The sequence below is a fragment of the Rattus norvegicus genome, chromosome 17, assembly GCF_021556685.1.
Source record: "Rattus norvegicus strain SHRSP/BbbUtx chromosome 17, alternate assembly SHRSP_T2T, whole genome shotgun sequence".
In the NCBI taxonomy this organism is placed as follows: domain Eukaryota; kingdom Metazoa; phylum Chordata; class Mammalia; order Rodentia; family Muridae; genus Rattus; species Rattus norvegicus.
Window position 1 is genome coordinate 93,976,579 of NC_141550.1, and position 13,464 is coordinate 93,990,042.

At 38.9% G+C, this 13,464-nt stretch overlaps 1 protein-coding gene across 3 annotated transcripts in view; it reads left to right on the forward strand.

Moving 5' to 3' along the window:
- The window catches only part of Lyst (lysosomal trafficking regulator), a 196,021-nt gene that overhangs the window by 156,221 nt on the left and 26,336 nt on the right, over positions 1-13,464 (forward strand). For all 3 annotated transcript variants that reach the window (NM_053518.2, XM_087591609.1, XM_087591610.1), the window contains 5 exon segments: positions 331-397; positions 1,940-2,096; positions 5,824-5,964; positions 9,283-9,500; positions 12,580-12,810. In NM_053518.2, coding sequence (NP_445970.2) covers positions 331-397; positions 1,940-2,096; positions 5,824-5,964; positions 9,283-9,500; positions 12,580-12,810 — 814 coding nt within the window.

Consider the following 13,464-nt stretch of genomic DNA (forward strand, 5'->3'; position numbering starts at 1 on the left):
GTAATGTGAAGACATGTTCCTTGCATTCTTTGGCCTCTTAGAACATCATGGGGTATTAACCATGGGAACTCCATTACTAACATGTGTATCTGCATGCATACCTGCATGACAGCATCATGCAGAAGAGTCAGTAATTCACCAGACGGTACAGATCTTTACTAGCATTTCCTTAACAGGTTATGGGGTCATGATTTTGAATGGTGACTATTGGTTGCAAAGCAACATTCTTATGTGAGTTAAGGCCTGCACATTTTCAGGGCAAAGTCATGAGTAGCTTGATTATGATGGTATCAAATTACTTCATATTTTCTATCATTTCTTCCTTCGTAGAAACCTATCTAAGCCTATAGCTGTGCAGTATAAAGAAAAAGAAGACCGTTACGTTGACACATACAAGGTAGTTTTCATTAATACTTTGATACATGAAAAATGGAGCTTTATGAATTTATGCCTTTTAAATTTGTAGTACTTATTTTTCTGACTTATGTTTTCTTGTACTTTAAGAACTATAAATTATATAAAACTGAAAATTGTTTTTGTCTTAGTTCTATGAAAACAGATACCAAGAATAGAAAGAAAGTTTTCTGTTAATTTGGCACAATTCAAAAGCTAATTAGTCCACTATTTTTTCAAATGCATAAAAATTATACTTCTTATAAAATTCACAGATTTTCAGAGATTCAACTATTTATACCTCTGGGTGGTATTTATATTATATAGAAATAGTGGTATCTTTACATTAATATGATCATATTAGTTTGTTATGAGATAAAGGTCATTGATACTGAAGGGACACTAGCTCACTCCCATTCCCTCTGCCTTGCTAAAAACCCTTAGATTCCATTCCTAAAGCAAGCCACCAAGGTCTCTTCCCTTATTTGGCCACTTCCTCCTCCTGTGGCTGACTACCAAGGTGTGTGTGTGTGATATATATATATTTTGAATGTGTTTATTTCTACTATAACACTAGACATATTTAGAAAAATATGCATTTTAGATATAAGTGAAATTTCCTATTAAATAAAAATGAATTACCCTTGTTGACAATGTTAATGTAATTTTATTGAAAACTTAGAAAATTGACTTACCATATAGTATGTTCTTCATAATAGTGTAATATTCCCAGATAACTCATGTCTCAATTCCAGAGATGTCCCGCTTAGTACCTGAAACTCACCATTTGATTTTTCTGCAATTGAAAATAAGACAGCCTATCTCTGTGAGTTTGAGGCTATCCTAGTCACACAGTTTCTGGATGGTCAAGGCTACACAGAGGAAACCCTGTCTTGAAAAATCAAAAATAGAGAAAGAAAAAAAGAAAGGAAGGAAGGAAGACAGACAATAAATATGACGGTCTGTGAGAGTCAAGACTTTACTTGAAAATTCACTACATCCAACTTTGTTATCAGGCAGACAGAGCTGTAACAATGAGCACAGTGGCAGGAAATATGTGGCTGAGCTGCCCCCTTTGTGATGGGGAGAGTTGGAGGTGGGAAAGATCATCATTTTCTCTTTAATTCTGTGTGTGCTCTGCAACACATACCATTGTGTTAATAGTGGTAATGTATGCTCTCTCGTTACATTTCCATTCCTAAAGAAGCACTCAAAGCATATCATGAAACTGTTCAATTCAGACATTCTATTGGTAAGATCAGCATTCAGTTTTGAGTGCACTCATTTAGATATTTGGAGCTGTAGCTAGAAGTGGGAATGTAAAATGGGGTGGTCTTATGACTGGGTAGGAGTGGAAGTAGAGAGAACTGGGTGGTTCTCATTTGGCCTGGGGTCAGTAGATGTTCTTACATGTTCAAGAGGGCTATGGGATCTGGACACTAATGGGAAGTCAAGAATAACGTCAAAGGAGTGGAGGAGAATGGAAGAGAAAACTAGCCATACATAGAGCACACGATCGAAAATCCTCTTGTTCTGTGTCCTGCAGTACTTGGAGGAAGAGTACCGCAAAGGAGCCCGAGAGGATGACCCCATGCCTCCTGTGCAGCCCTACCACTATGGCTCCCACTACTCCAACAGTGGCACCGTGCTCCATTTCCTGGTCAGAATGCCTCCTTTCACTAAAATGTTTCTAGCCTATCAAGGTAAGGATGTCTTCTATAACTACCCCAAAAGTTATGCTCTATCATTAGAACAAAAAACTCAGCTAGCTTCTTGAAAATTAACCCTAACCAAGCCCAGGAAAAGGAATTCTACTTTTAAAAAATGGTAGTTAAATCTTGCTCCTGTCTGAGATTTTAGCTTTAGATAGTGTCTACATTTATAAAAATGCAGTTGACTTTTTAAAAATTAAGATCTAATTCACAAACTGCAAAATTTGCCAGTTAAATTATATGCAGCTTATTTAGTATTTTGCGTTACCCTGGCTGTCCTGGAACTCTACCTGCCTCTACATTCCGAATGCTAGGATTAAAGGTGTGTGCCACCATACACGGCCCAGCTCTTTTTTAAAGACTTGCAACCCAATAATTATTTCAAAGCACAATGAGAGGTTTTGTAACTTGTGTAATTTTTTTATACAAAAGCCTGTTATTGGAAAGTATTGTTATTGTTTATAATAACTAGTCAATAGAGAACACACTGGTATCATTACTGTAGAAAAGCTTGCTAGTAATCTGGCTCAGCACTTTGCATGACAGCCTGAACATAACTGAGGTAATCACTGGGCTCCAGTAAGGACAGACTTACACTATCCAGGAGGAGCTGAGGTATTAGCTCTGTAGTTGTTCCTCGTGACCTCTGTTTAGGGAACCATTGCGCATTCCGTTAGCCCTACCCTGTTTTAGACTTCTTTAGTCTTTTGTTCTTAAAGCAACCTCCCAGAGGAATGAATATTTATTCTTATGCTTAGTCTATAAATGGGGCTTTTATTTTTTGCCCCATAAGCTCACAGAGTAAAGTCAACTACTGAGACGGGGAGAGTGTTGTATGTGCATGGGTCAGTGTGAGTGTGTCTGCAGAAGCCAGAGGAGGACAGCAGGAATTCTAATTTGTTACTCTGTGCCCTATTCTTTTCAGAAAGGGTTGCTCACTGAACCTAGAATTAGTCTGACAGCCCAAAGCCCTGAGATTCTTCTTTCTCCAGACCCCATAGCACTGGGTAACAAGCACCCATGTGGCCACTCCCAGCTTTTTTGCATGGGCTCTGGGATCCAAACTCAGGTCTTCAGTGCTTACACTGTAAGAGCTCCTACCCACTGAGCCATTTCTCTAGTTTCCCAAGACAATTGTTATGTTCCTTTCTTCTCTTGACCAATTATTCCTGGTTAACCTCAGGTTGAGAGTATCTATATGTATTGCCCCATTCCAGCTGGTGCAAGGAACTCCCATAAACAAATGAGCAGCTCTGTTAAGGAAGAACACCCAGAACTGATGTATATACCATTTTTGCTTGCTGTGTTTTCTAAATATACCATTGTTTGAAGATCTTTTTGGATATAGTAACTTTCATTTGAGAATGTCATTTATTAAAAAATGGCAGTGAAAACAGAAATTTTAATGTAGTTTAAAACACTCAAGTGTTACTAATATTTCTCCAACTAAAACCATTTCTTCCAGTGTAGCCCAAGAATCTATCAATATGAAATTACCAATCAATTATCAGTCTTTATTATATTATTGTTATGAATAAATTGATATACAATATTACTTTTTCTTTACCAAGTAGTTACATTGTTGTTGTTTTAAAACCCAGTCTCCTGTAGTACACTTGCTGTGTATCTGAGATTGGACTTGGATTCCTAACCTCCACCTCCCAAGTGCTGATAGTGCAAGTGTGCACTGTCATGACTAGATCTTCTTTGAATATTTGTGAATAGGTTATTTTAAACCCTAACATTTCCTTAATCATCATTTATTTCAATTTCATTAGTTTTATGCTGGCTTTTGTTTTTTTTAACCTAATTAGTTAGTTCAGGAATTCTAAACCGTGGCACTATAGTTACTTTAATTTTATATTTTAATTTAATTTTATATTTTATAGTTACATAATTGTTGTCTCAAATGTTACCCAGTGTATTCCAGAACATTGTAGCAGCACCCCTAACTTCTACAATTAATGTTAGTGGTGCATGAACTCTACCATGTTGTGACAACCAAAAATAATTTGAGACATTACCAAATAATACCTAGAGGGCAAACATGCTACCCATTGAGAACCACTGATCTAATATAAACATATTCTAGATTCTAGTAATTGTCAGTAGGACTTATTTAAGAACAGAAACTGCAAAGAGTCTTATAACTCAAAGAGAACCTATTGCATAATACTGTTGTTACATAGTTGCTTAGTCTGAGTTCTATATGCCCAACTCCCTGATGGCCTGACATTTCTTACTTTCTGAAAAAAAAAAAACCTATATTTTTCCTCAGATTTAATTTAGTGGCCAGCCAGTGCTAACTGGCTCAGTGTAGTAGATGGAAAAGTGATAAAAAAAATAATGGAAAATATACCTCAGTAGAGCAGGTAAACTTGGAGAAAGAAATGAGCTTATTCTTTTGACACTGCTGTGCTTGGTGCCAAGATTAGTCTGTGAAAGTTGTCTACACAGAGAACCTGTTCAGACTCCAGAAAACGTAGAAGCACTTTAGCACAGTCCTTCAGAATCATACACACAAGCTTCTGCTCTCAGCAATGGTCTTTGTGTGTCACTTAATACTCCCTGCCTGTGACTGTGCTCATAAAAAAAATATGGAGACAAAATTCAATTCTTTGTCATTAATAGTCTATACTAAGAAAGAAAATGAACAAAGGTGAGTATGCTCAGTTTTATATTGATAAAAATTTTAGATAATGATTGAGCTCAGTATTGGTGCATCTGAAAATCAGTGTCAGTATCGCATGTGGTATATGTGGTGTAGGAGTAGAAGGGCACTAAGTAAGGGAAGACATAGTCTGAAGGGAAGGGGAGGAGAAACAAATGAAGATAATAAATAGCATGTTGTCATTCCCATGCAGAATCTAATCTATCAGCACACACACATAGAACATGTAAGCAGAAGAGGGCCTATGTGCAGGGGACCATGAGGCTGGGTAGCAATGGGAATGAGGAAGGAAAGGTGGGGATGATAGGAGAAACAAGCACAAGAAAATTACAGTGAAATAATGCATGAAAGTCCGTCCCTCCCCTCCTCCCACTCCCCCCTCATGTGTGTGGGTTTATGGGTATGAATGAACACATGCATGAATGTATCTGCTTGTGGAGGCCACAGATTACCAACAGATGTCCTCCTTAACTGTTCCCCCAATTTATCTTTTGAAATGGGATCTTTCACTGAACATAGAATTCATCATGTCTGCTCAGCTGCATGACCACTGAACTCACACATAGACCACCCCGATGCTGGGGTTACAGACACACATCTATCCTCCTGGCTTTTTCATGCATGCTTGGGATCAAACTTTTGTCCTTGTGCTTTGGTAAAAGGCACTTTTACCAAGTTCTTAGGTGTAAGCCATCTACTCAACCCATAATTTCCCCTTTTTAAAGTTATGCACTCATTTGATAAAGAGATTATTATTGTGTGTCCATTATGTGCTGGGTATGGGTGGGCCTAGTCTCCTGCTTTTGTGAAAGTTTAATTCTAACAAGGTAGAATGCAGTAGTTACTTAGGCAAATAGATGATAGAAATTTTATTAGAGGTATGATGGGAGCATAATGCAGTTGAAAATAGTGTGATTTCAAAAATTTGAATAATCCTTTAATTAAAGACCATTACTTTAATCATTTTTGAAGCAACAAAAGCTATGGGAAGCTTCAAGTGGAAGATGGTCTTTGTGTCTTCATTATATTATTGGAATTTCTTTGTAGATCAGAGTTTTGACATTCCAGACAGAACTTTTCATTCTACAAACACAACTTGGCGCCTCTCATCCTTTGAATCCATGACTGATGTGAAGGAGCTGATTCCCGAGTTTTTCTATCTTCCTGAGTTCTTAGTGAACCGTGAAGGTAAGGGTATGCGATAGAGTTACAAATTTCCAGAAGTAAAAGTTGCTTTTCTAAGACTTGAAATTTGAATTCTCAGATAGGAGAGATTAATGTCATTAAATCTATAATTTTATCTCCAGGTGAGCTTGAGGACTTCTAAAGTTTTATAGGACTGAGGACTGGGTACATTTAGACAACTACATTTGTAGCTATTAAAATTATTTTTAATACGTATTTTAACTTTATTACACATTTTCTCTGTTTGTAAAAGTCTACTCATTAAAAAATAATTGTAAAAAGCAATTCATTGAAAAGTGTAATTAAAAGCTGAATGATTTTATAAGGAAATAAGAGAAATAAAACACTCTAGGGCTAGAATTGTGGTTCAGTTGGTGCTGTGCTTGCCTAAAATGTACCACATACACCAGATGTGGTTGTGCACACTTGTAATCTAGAGTATGAATGGAAAAACTCTCTCAGAAGAATTATCTAATAATCAAAAGTCAAAGGGTATACTGGAGGATAAACTCGAACGCCATGATGCCAGTGACCAATGACCTTGGCCACCCTTTCCTGTTCTTTGACATAAGCTCTCAGACAACACTGAGAGGAGTACTTTTGAGTTACTTTCCTTAATTTCATGTGACCCTTGGGAATATATGAAATTGAGACATATCTTTAGGTAAGTCAGTGTTAGACAAAACACTTTAGAATTTCATTGTTTGCAGTCTTCTAAGACTATATGATAAATTATTAATGCACTTAACCTACTAGTTACCCTGGAGCTATCTCATCATTTTGGCTATCCAAAATCACCTCCGTGTGGAGCTCCAATGGTACACAATGTGCAGTGCTGATATGAAAGTATAAGTCAAATATCAATACCTGCAGCTTGGGGTGACGTGGACTTCAGCTTAGAGCTCATTCAAATCTACTACCTGTCTTCTCTGTAGTCTTTCATGTACATTCCTATTATGACTGTATAAGTCACTCCAACACCTAGTGACTTAAAGCAGCAAAAAATTACAAAAATTTGCTATTAATTACAGTTTTTGCAAGTCCAAGTCAACCAAGTGTCCTTGGTTGCACTCAGAGCTTGGGCTTATACGGCAGAGGGAGTGGTACATCCACAGGTCCTTTCCTTAAGCCGATCTGTACTTTCTCAGAGGTGTTCTTCAAGGAGGTTGATTTGGGCTTCCTTACAAACTATTTGGCTACTCAGGCTCCAGAGGCAAGTATCCCAGGAGGGAGGGACAGAAGCTAAATTATAGTTCCTAACCTAGCCTTGTCAGCCAAATAGCCGCTCTTGCTCCCCTTTGTCTGCCCAGAGTCAGAGTGAGCACTGATAGAAAATATTGTGGCCTATTATTTAAAGGTAAATAAAACAATTGCTTTTATGAGTATGAGAGTTCTGCCTACATGTGTGTCCGTACCACATGCGTGCAGTACCAAAGGCCAGAAGAGCATTAAATCTCCCAGGACTGGAGTTACAGACAGTTGTGATCCTCCATGTAGGGGCTGAGAATTAAACCCAGGTCCTCTGGAAGAGCAACTAGTGTTCTTTTGTTGTGGTTGTTCAGTTGTTTGGTTTTGGTTTTCGTTTTTTGTTTTTTTCAATTTTTTATTGGATATTTTATTTATTTACATTTCAAATGTTTTCCCCTTCCCTGGGTTCAAACCCCCTTCCCCTCCTCCCCCTGCTTCTGTGAAGATGCTCTCTCACCCACCCACTCCTGCCTCCCCACCCTGGCATTCCCTTACACTGGGGCATCAAGCCTTCACAGGACCAAGGACCTCTCCTCCCATTGATGGCAGATAAGGCCATCCTCTGCTACATATGCAGCTGGAGCCTTGTGTACTCTTTGGTTGACGATTTAATCCCTGGGAGCTCTGGAGGGAGGAGGGGGTTCTGGTTGGCTGATATTGCAAAACCCTTCAACTCCTTCAGTCCTTTCCCTAACTCCTCCATGGGGGTCCCCATGCTTAGTCCAATGGTTGGCTGTGAGCATCCACTTCTGTATTTGTCGTGCTCTGGCAGAGCCCCTAAGAAGACAGCTGTATCAGGCTCCTGTGAGCAGGCACTTCTTAACATCCACAATAGTGTCTGGGTTTGGTGTCTGGATGGATGGATGGATGGATGGATGGATGGATGGATGGATGGATGGATGGGTCCCCAGGTGGGGCAGTCTCTGCATGGCCTTTCCTTCAGTCTCTGTTCCACACCTTGTCCCCATATTTCCTTTAGACAGGAGCAATTCTGGGTTAAAAATTTGGAGATGAGTGGGTTGCCCCATCTCCTAACTGGGGTCCTTGTCTAACCTCTGGATATGGTCTCTACAGGTTTTGGTTTTTCAAGACAGGGTTTCTCTGCATAGTCTTGGCTGTCCTGGCACTTACTCCATAGATCAGGCTGGCTTCAAACTCAGAGATCTGTCTGCCTGTACCCTATGAGTGCTGGGATTAAAGGCATGCACCACCACCACCAGCTTACAACCACTGTTTTTAACTACTGATCCATCTCTCCAGCCCCTGCAACCTCTTATTAAAATTGTAACTTCCTATAATGCTACTCATGTCTTTTTCTATCATCATTCCTCTTGGTACCCTATAGTCTGAGTAATGAGTGTTTCCTTGGTACCTGATGTTTGGAATGATTGTGAAGTGCCCTTGGTGCCTGAAAGTTTGCAGTGATTGAGTTCATGGTCTCTCCCCTACACAGAGGAACCATCTGAAAAATAAAACAAAAAACAGAAACAGAACCAGAACCTGTTTAGTTAATATGTTAATACTTTTGGTGGGCTAGGAATACTTAGAAGAAAGGAAGTCAAGGCAACCCTATATATTGCCCATAAAACCAATGTACTATGAAAACTCATTTTAGGGTAGTATCTATTTTGTAAGGGTTTTTTAACTATGGAATATTAATATGTATTAAAAATACAGTACTCAATATGTGAAAATACCAACAATCTAGATATTCTTATACAAAGGTTTAATTTTATTTTAATCAAGTTTATAATTGAAGATATTTAAGCTCTCACAGTGTTTGAAGAGTTTGGTGAGCATAGTATTGAAATTCACAGGCACTGATCTGCTTTTTCTCCATCCAATTAGAAAATTGTCAAAGGGTACATTTGAAAGTTCCAGCTTGAATTAGCTTAGCATCTATCCTGTCCCTATTGGTACAGAAAGAAGATGAACAGTTCATTCTTTCTGTTGGGCATTTCATCTTGCTGCTGCCATAAGAGTTACATCACAGTTACCTGCTTTCCAGAGCTCTTATGGGCTAAATGAAGCATATATTGGCAGAGTTAAAAATTGTGTTTTAATCTTTGTTAGGTTTTGACTTCGGTGTTCGTCAGAATGGTGAACGGGTTAACCACGTCAACCTTCCTCCCTGGGCACGCAACGATCCTCGGCTGTTCATCCTTATTCACCGGCAGGCACTAGAATCTGACCATGTGTCCCAGAACATCTGTCACTGGATTGACTTAGTGTTTGGCTACAAGCAAAAGGGAAAGGCATCTGTTCAAGCCATCAATGTTTTCCACCCTGCCGTAAGTGACTCTTTTAAGACTGCACTCATGTATAAGTTAGAACCTGAGTATTTTAAAGTTAGCTGTTAAGGTATTTCCTTAAAATAGCCAGGTCATCAAAGAGAAGTTACACTAAGTTATACTACTATTATGTAAGATTTTTATATTTTTATATTTCATCTCTTTAAAAATGTCTTAGATGCTAGAGTTAGGGATTCTCCAAGACCATCTCATATTTAGTGATTTATTAAACAAATGTGTGGACTCAGTTTGCACCTCTGATTTATGACAGTAAAGGATTCCAAGCATAACTGACCAAAGGAAACAAACAGTAAACAAAGTCTGTGTGAAGCAAGACGCACACACACACCTGACCCCTCCTATTAGACCACAAAGAGCATGCTCACGTCCTCCAGGGGCTTTGATGACACATTGCAAATGGTTTCTGCCAGGAAAGCTGTCTAGAGATTCAGAATTGAGCATCTCTTTGGGAATGGTCGTTTAGAAACCATTGCCTGATGTGTGCTGAGATTCCGGACTCAGAAGGAGTGCAGGTGCTGAGCATGGACCACGTTGTTTGCATAGTGCGTGCAGTCACCTAGGAAATGTCAGCTTCCAGACACCAGCCAAGGAGGCAGCAGAGTTCTCAAAGAGAGCGGCCAGCTGCCTGAGTTAGCTCTTTTCTCTCTACTATTATGAATGCCTGTTATGTTTTTTGAAAAGCAACATTTTTCTTCATGACAGAGACAGTACATTTGCCTTATTAGAAAATATGTAAAATATAACTATCAAAAAGAAGAAATATGAGAAATAAGCTTTGCTTTCAGCATCTAGAGATAAATATCAAAACAACCTTCAAGACTTTTTCTACACCTGCATATTTTTCCAATAATTTATTAATAAATCATGTTTTTAAATCTTACCCCTTACAGTCTTAAGTATAGTCTGTAAGAATAATTCAGTCATAAGGTGCCATTGTCCATGATTGTAATGGCCACTGCTATCCCTAATTAAGATGTTTTCTAGTTCCCTAGAAGTAGAGTTGTTATTTACACATGTACTGGTTTATTCTTATGCACAGACTTAGGAAGCATTTATTATGCTAGGCTCTCTAGGCACAGAGGTAACTAGGGTGAGTGACATAGGAAGAAAGTGGGTTGGGTCGGCTGACTGAATGTGTCAGGAAGGTTTCAGTGTAATGAGTGAAAGGACATGTCTGAGGGGATAGGGAGGCAAAAAAGCAGAGCACAAAGAAAGGTGGTCTGGATGCTGCATGCTGGCTACTCAGTGCAGATCGGCTCCTTTCTACTACATGACATGTGGCTGCCCCAGATCTCCACTTAGCAAGGTGAATTGATTGACCATGGGCTTGCTTCTCAGTGGTGTCTGTAGAGGTTACAGATCTGAAAGTATTTGTAACAAATACAGCTATGTGTACACTCCAAACCCTTACAAGGAGTCCTGCCTCTGAGCTTGTTTATAGCAGAGACATATCCCCAAAGGGTGGTCCAAAAATAAAATTCTCTTTTTAGTCTCTTGTTATGGGTAATTATTTTGGATACCTCCAAGGTATCCTTAGAAGGGAGAATAAAACAGTTTTATGGTGGATCTAATAGAAGATGATTTTGAAGATACCTTTCATTCTAAGGAAAGCATTATCATTAACAAATAAGAGTTTTACAAGAAAAGTAGTAAATCGAGGAGGAAAAATACCATTTCCTTCTACCCATCTTAGATTCTTATGGGACTCCACAACAGAGCAGAGATTAATAAGAGAACAGGATGAAGACTACCTAGCAGAAACTTTCATAACACCAGAGCCTTCCTTGGTACTGGAAACCCCCAGCAAGTGCTTAGACCTGAGGTTTTATGCTAGAGCTGATGGAATGTTATGGAGTCTGAGACGAAATCAAAGCACTATGAGGCAAGCAGGTGAACAGCATAGTGAGGCCTTTTGGCTCACATTGTCTCTATGTGTCTGTGTCAGCTTTGAGATATGAGGCTCCTTCTTTCCTCCATGGAAGGAAATGTGGTGCTTCCTACCTGCTTCAGAAAATGGTCAGAAAGCCCATTCTAGCTTTTATGAGCAGCTTCAGGGGAAGAGTGAATCCTTCCTTACATTCATTCTTCAGCTCAGAGTACTGCATATATCTAGGCACCATATTTAGATAGCATGTTCTGAGCACCATCAAGTATGAAATAAAGGCAAAGGTGTGGTATAATTTCTGAGCTGCATTTGTATTTTATCCTGAAATACAACACTTAGAGCAATTATGAATTTAAATATTAACCTCATAAACCCTGTTCTGTGCACGTAATTATCTTTTCAGTAATTTTGTTTAAAATTTATCTAGAGACTGATACCTACAAGCTAATTCATCTAACTGGAATATTTTTTACTAAGTCCTTGAGACTTAAGTATTCTAAAAAGTGCAGTAACCTTGAATGTTATTTAACTTTTGAAGTGCCTTGGAAATTTTATTTTGATACTTAAAAGAATGTTATATTTAGATACACATGTGAAGATTGCTGTAACTGATTAAATGCTAAAACCTGGACCTTCCACAGGGGCATGCACAGCACTAACGATAATAGCTTTAGAACAGAGAAGGGGCACATAGGACAGATTCTCGGAGGCACAGGGCCACTCCACTAACTCCCCCTGGAACCTTCCTTGATGCTTTTTCATGTTCACCGGTGGCTTTCATTGTGAACTCACTTACCTACGTTGAAATATAACTTTGCTTTTGCTTTTTTCCATGTATTACTTTGGGCAAGCAGTTTCTTCAACAATATACTTAATATCTTCCATGACATTCTCAGGCCTTAAATTTGAAATGTTTTATTAACACACCTAATTAATGTCAGTCAGACAAAATATATTATTTTGTTCACATTCAGAATTATTGGTTATTACTCTCTGATCCTAGTAAGACCAATAAGGCTAAGATAACCTGATCAGAAACATTTTTAAATCATTTGCATTCAAAATAGAGTACCCATTACCTAAAAATTGAAAGAAGTTGTTTTCTTTTTGGCATTATGACTAGTTCTACCATTACCCTGCTTATGTCATGTTCTTTGACTGTCTTCTCTACAGACATATTTTGGAATGGATGTCTCTGCAGTTGAAGATCCAGTGCAGAGACGTGCTTTAGAAACCATGATAAAAACCTATGGGCAGACCCCACGTCAGTTGTTCCACACAGCCCATGCCAGCCGACCTGGAGCCAAGCTCAACATTGAAGGAGAGCTCCCAGCAGCTGTTGGCTTGTTAGTACAATTTGCTTTCAGAGAGACCCGAGAACCAATCAAGGAGATCACTTATCCGGTATGTTATTTTGATTTCAGTAAAATTGAGCAAAAGTTGATTGAACTCCTGCCATGATCCTCACTTAGCTATGGGGATACAGACATGAATAGTGTGGTTCTAGCCACACTAGGGTAAGCACCAGCCAGTGCAAGACAAGTAGGGTCAGCTACAGCAATGGCCTGTGTGTACAGTGATTGCTGGCTGCATCGGTGATATGGAGAGCATGCCTTGCAAGTCCAGGGAAAAGAAGCATTGATTGGGACAGACAGTAGCTGTCCTCCACTGCACAGAAGGGTTATTACCAGGGAAAGCCTCGCCAAGCAGACTTCTAAGGAGGATTGGGCAAATAAAAAGGCCCAGCTGGTACCTATGTAAGTGGCACAGCTGAGTCTAATGGCCATCTTCAACCAAAAGCACTAACCAGAGGTACCTCCCCAGATTATAGTAATGGGAAATATTGTGTCCAAAAATGGAAAGTGAGCATAATTCTTCTTTGCAGTTGAAAACTAAAGCAAGCAGCCCTTAAAAGGAAAAAGAATTTTAGCATTCACTTAAGTTCTGTTTAATAATAAATCATTTACCTATCTTAAATCTAAGTCTCTTGGCTATGGTAGCTGACCTGCCTGTCTGAATTCCTCTGAGACCAAAGACTGCAGTATCTGTCATTTAGCA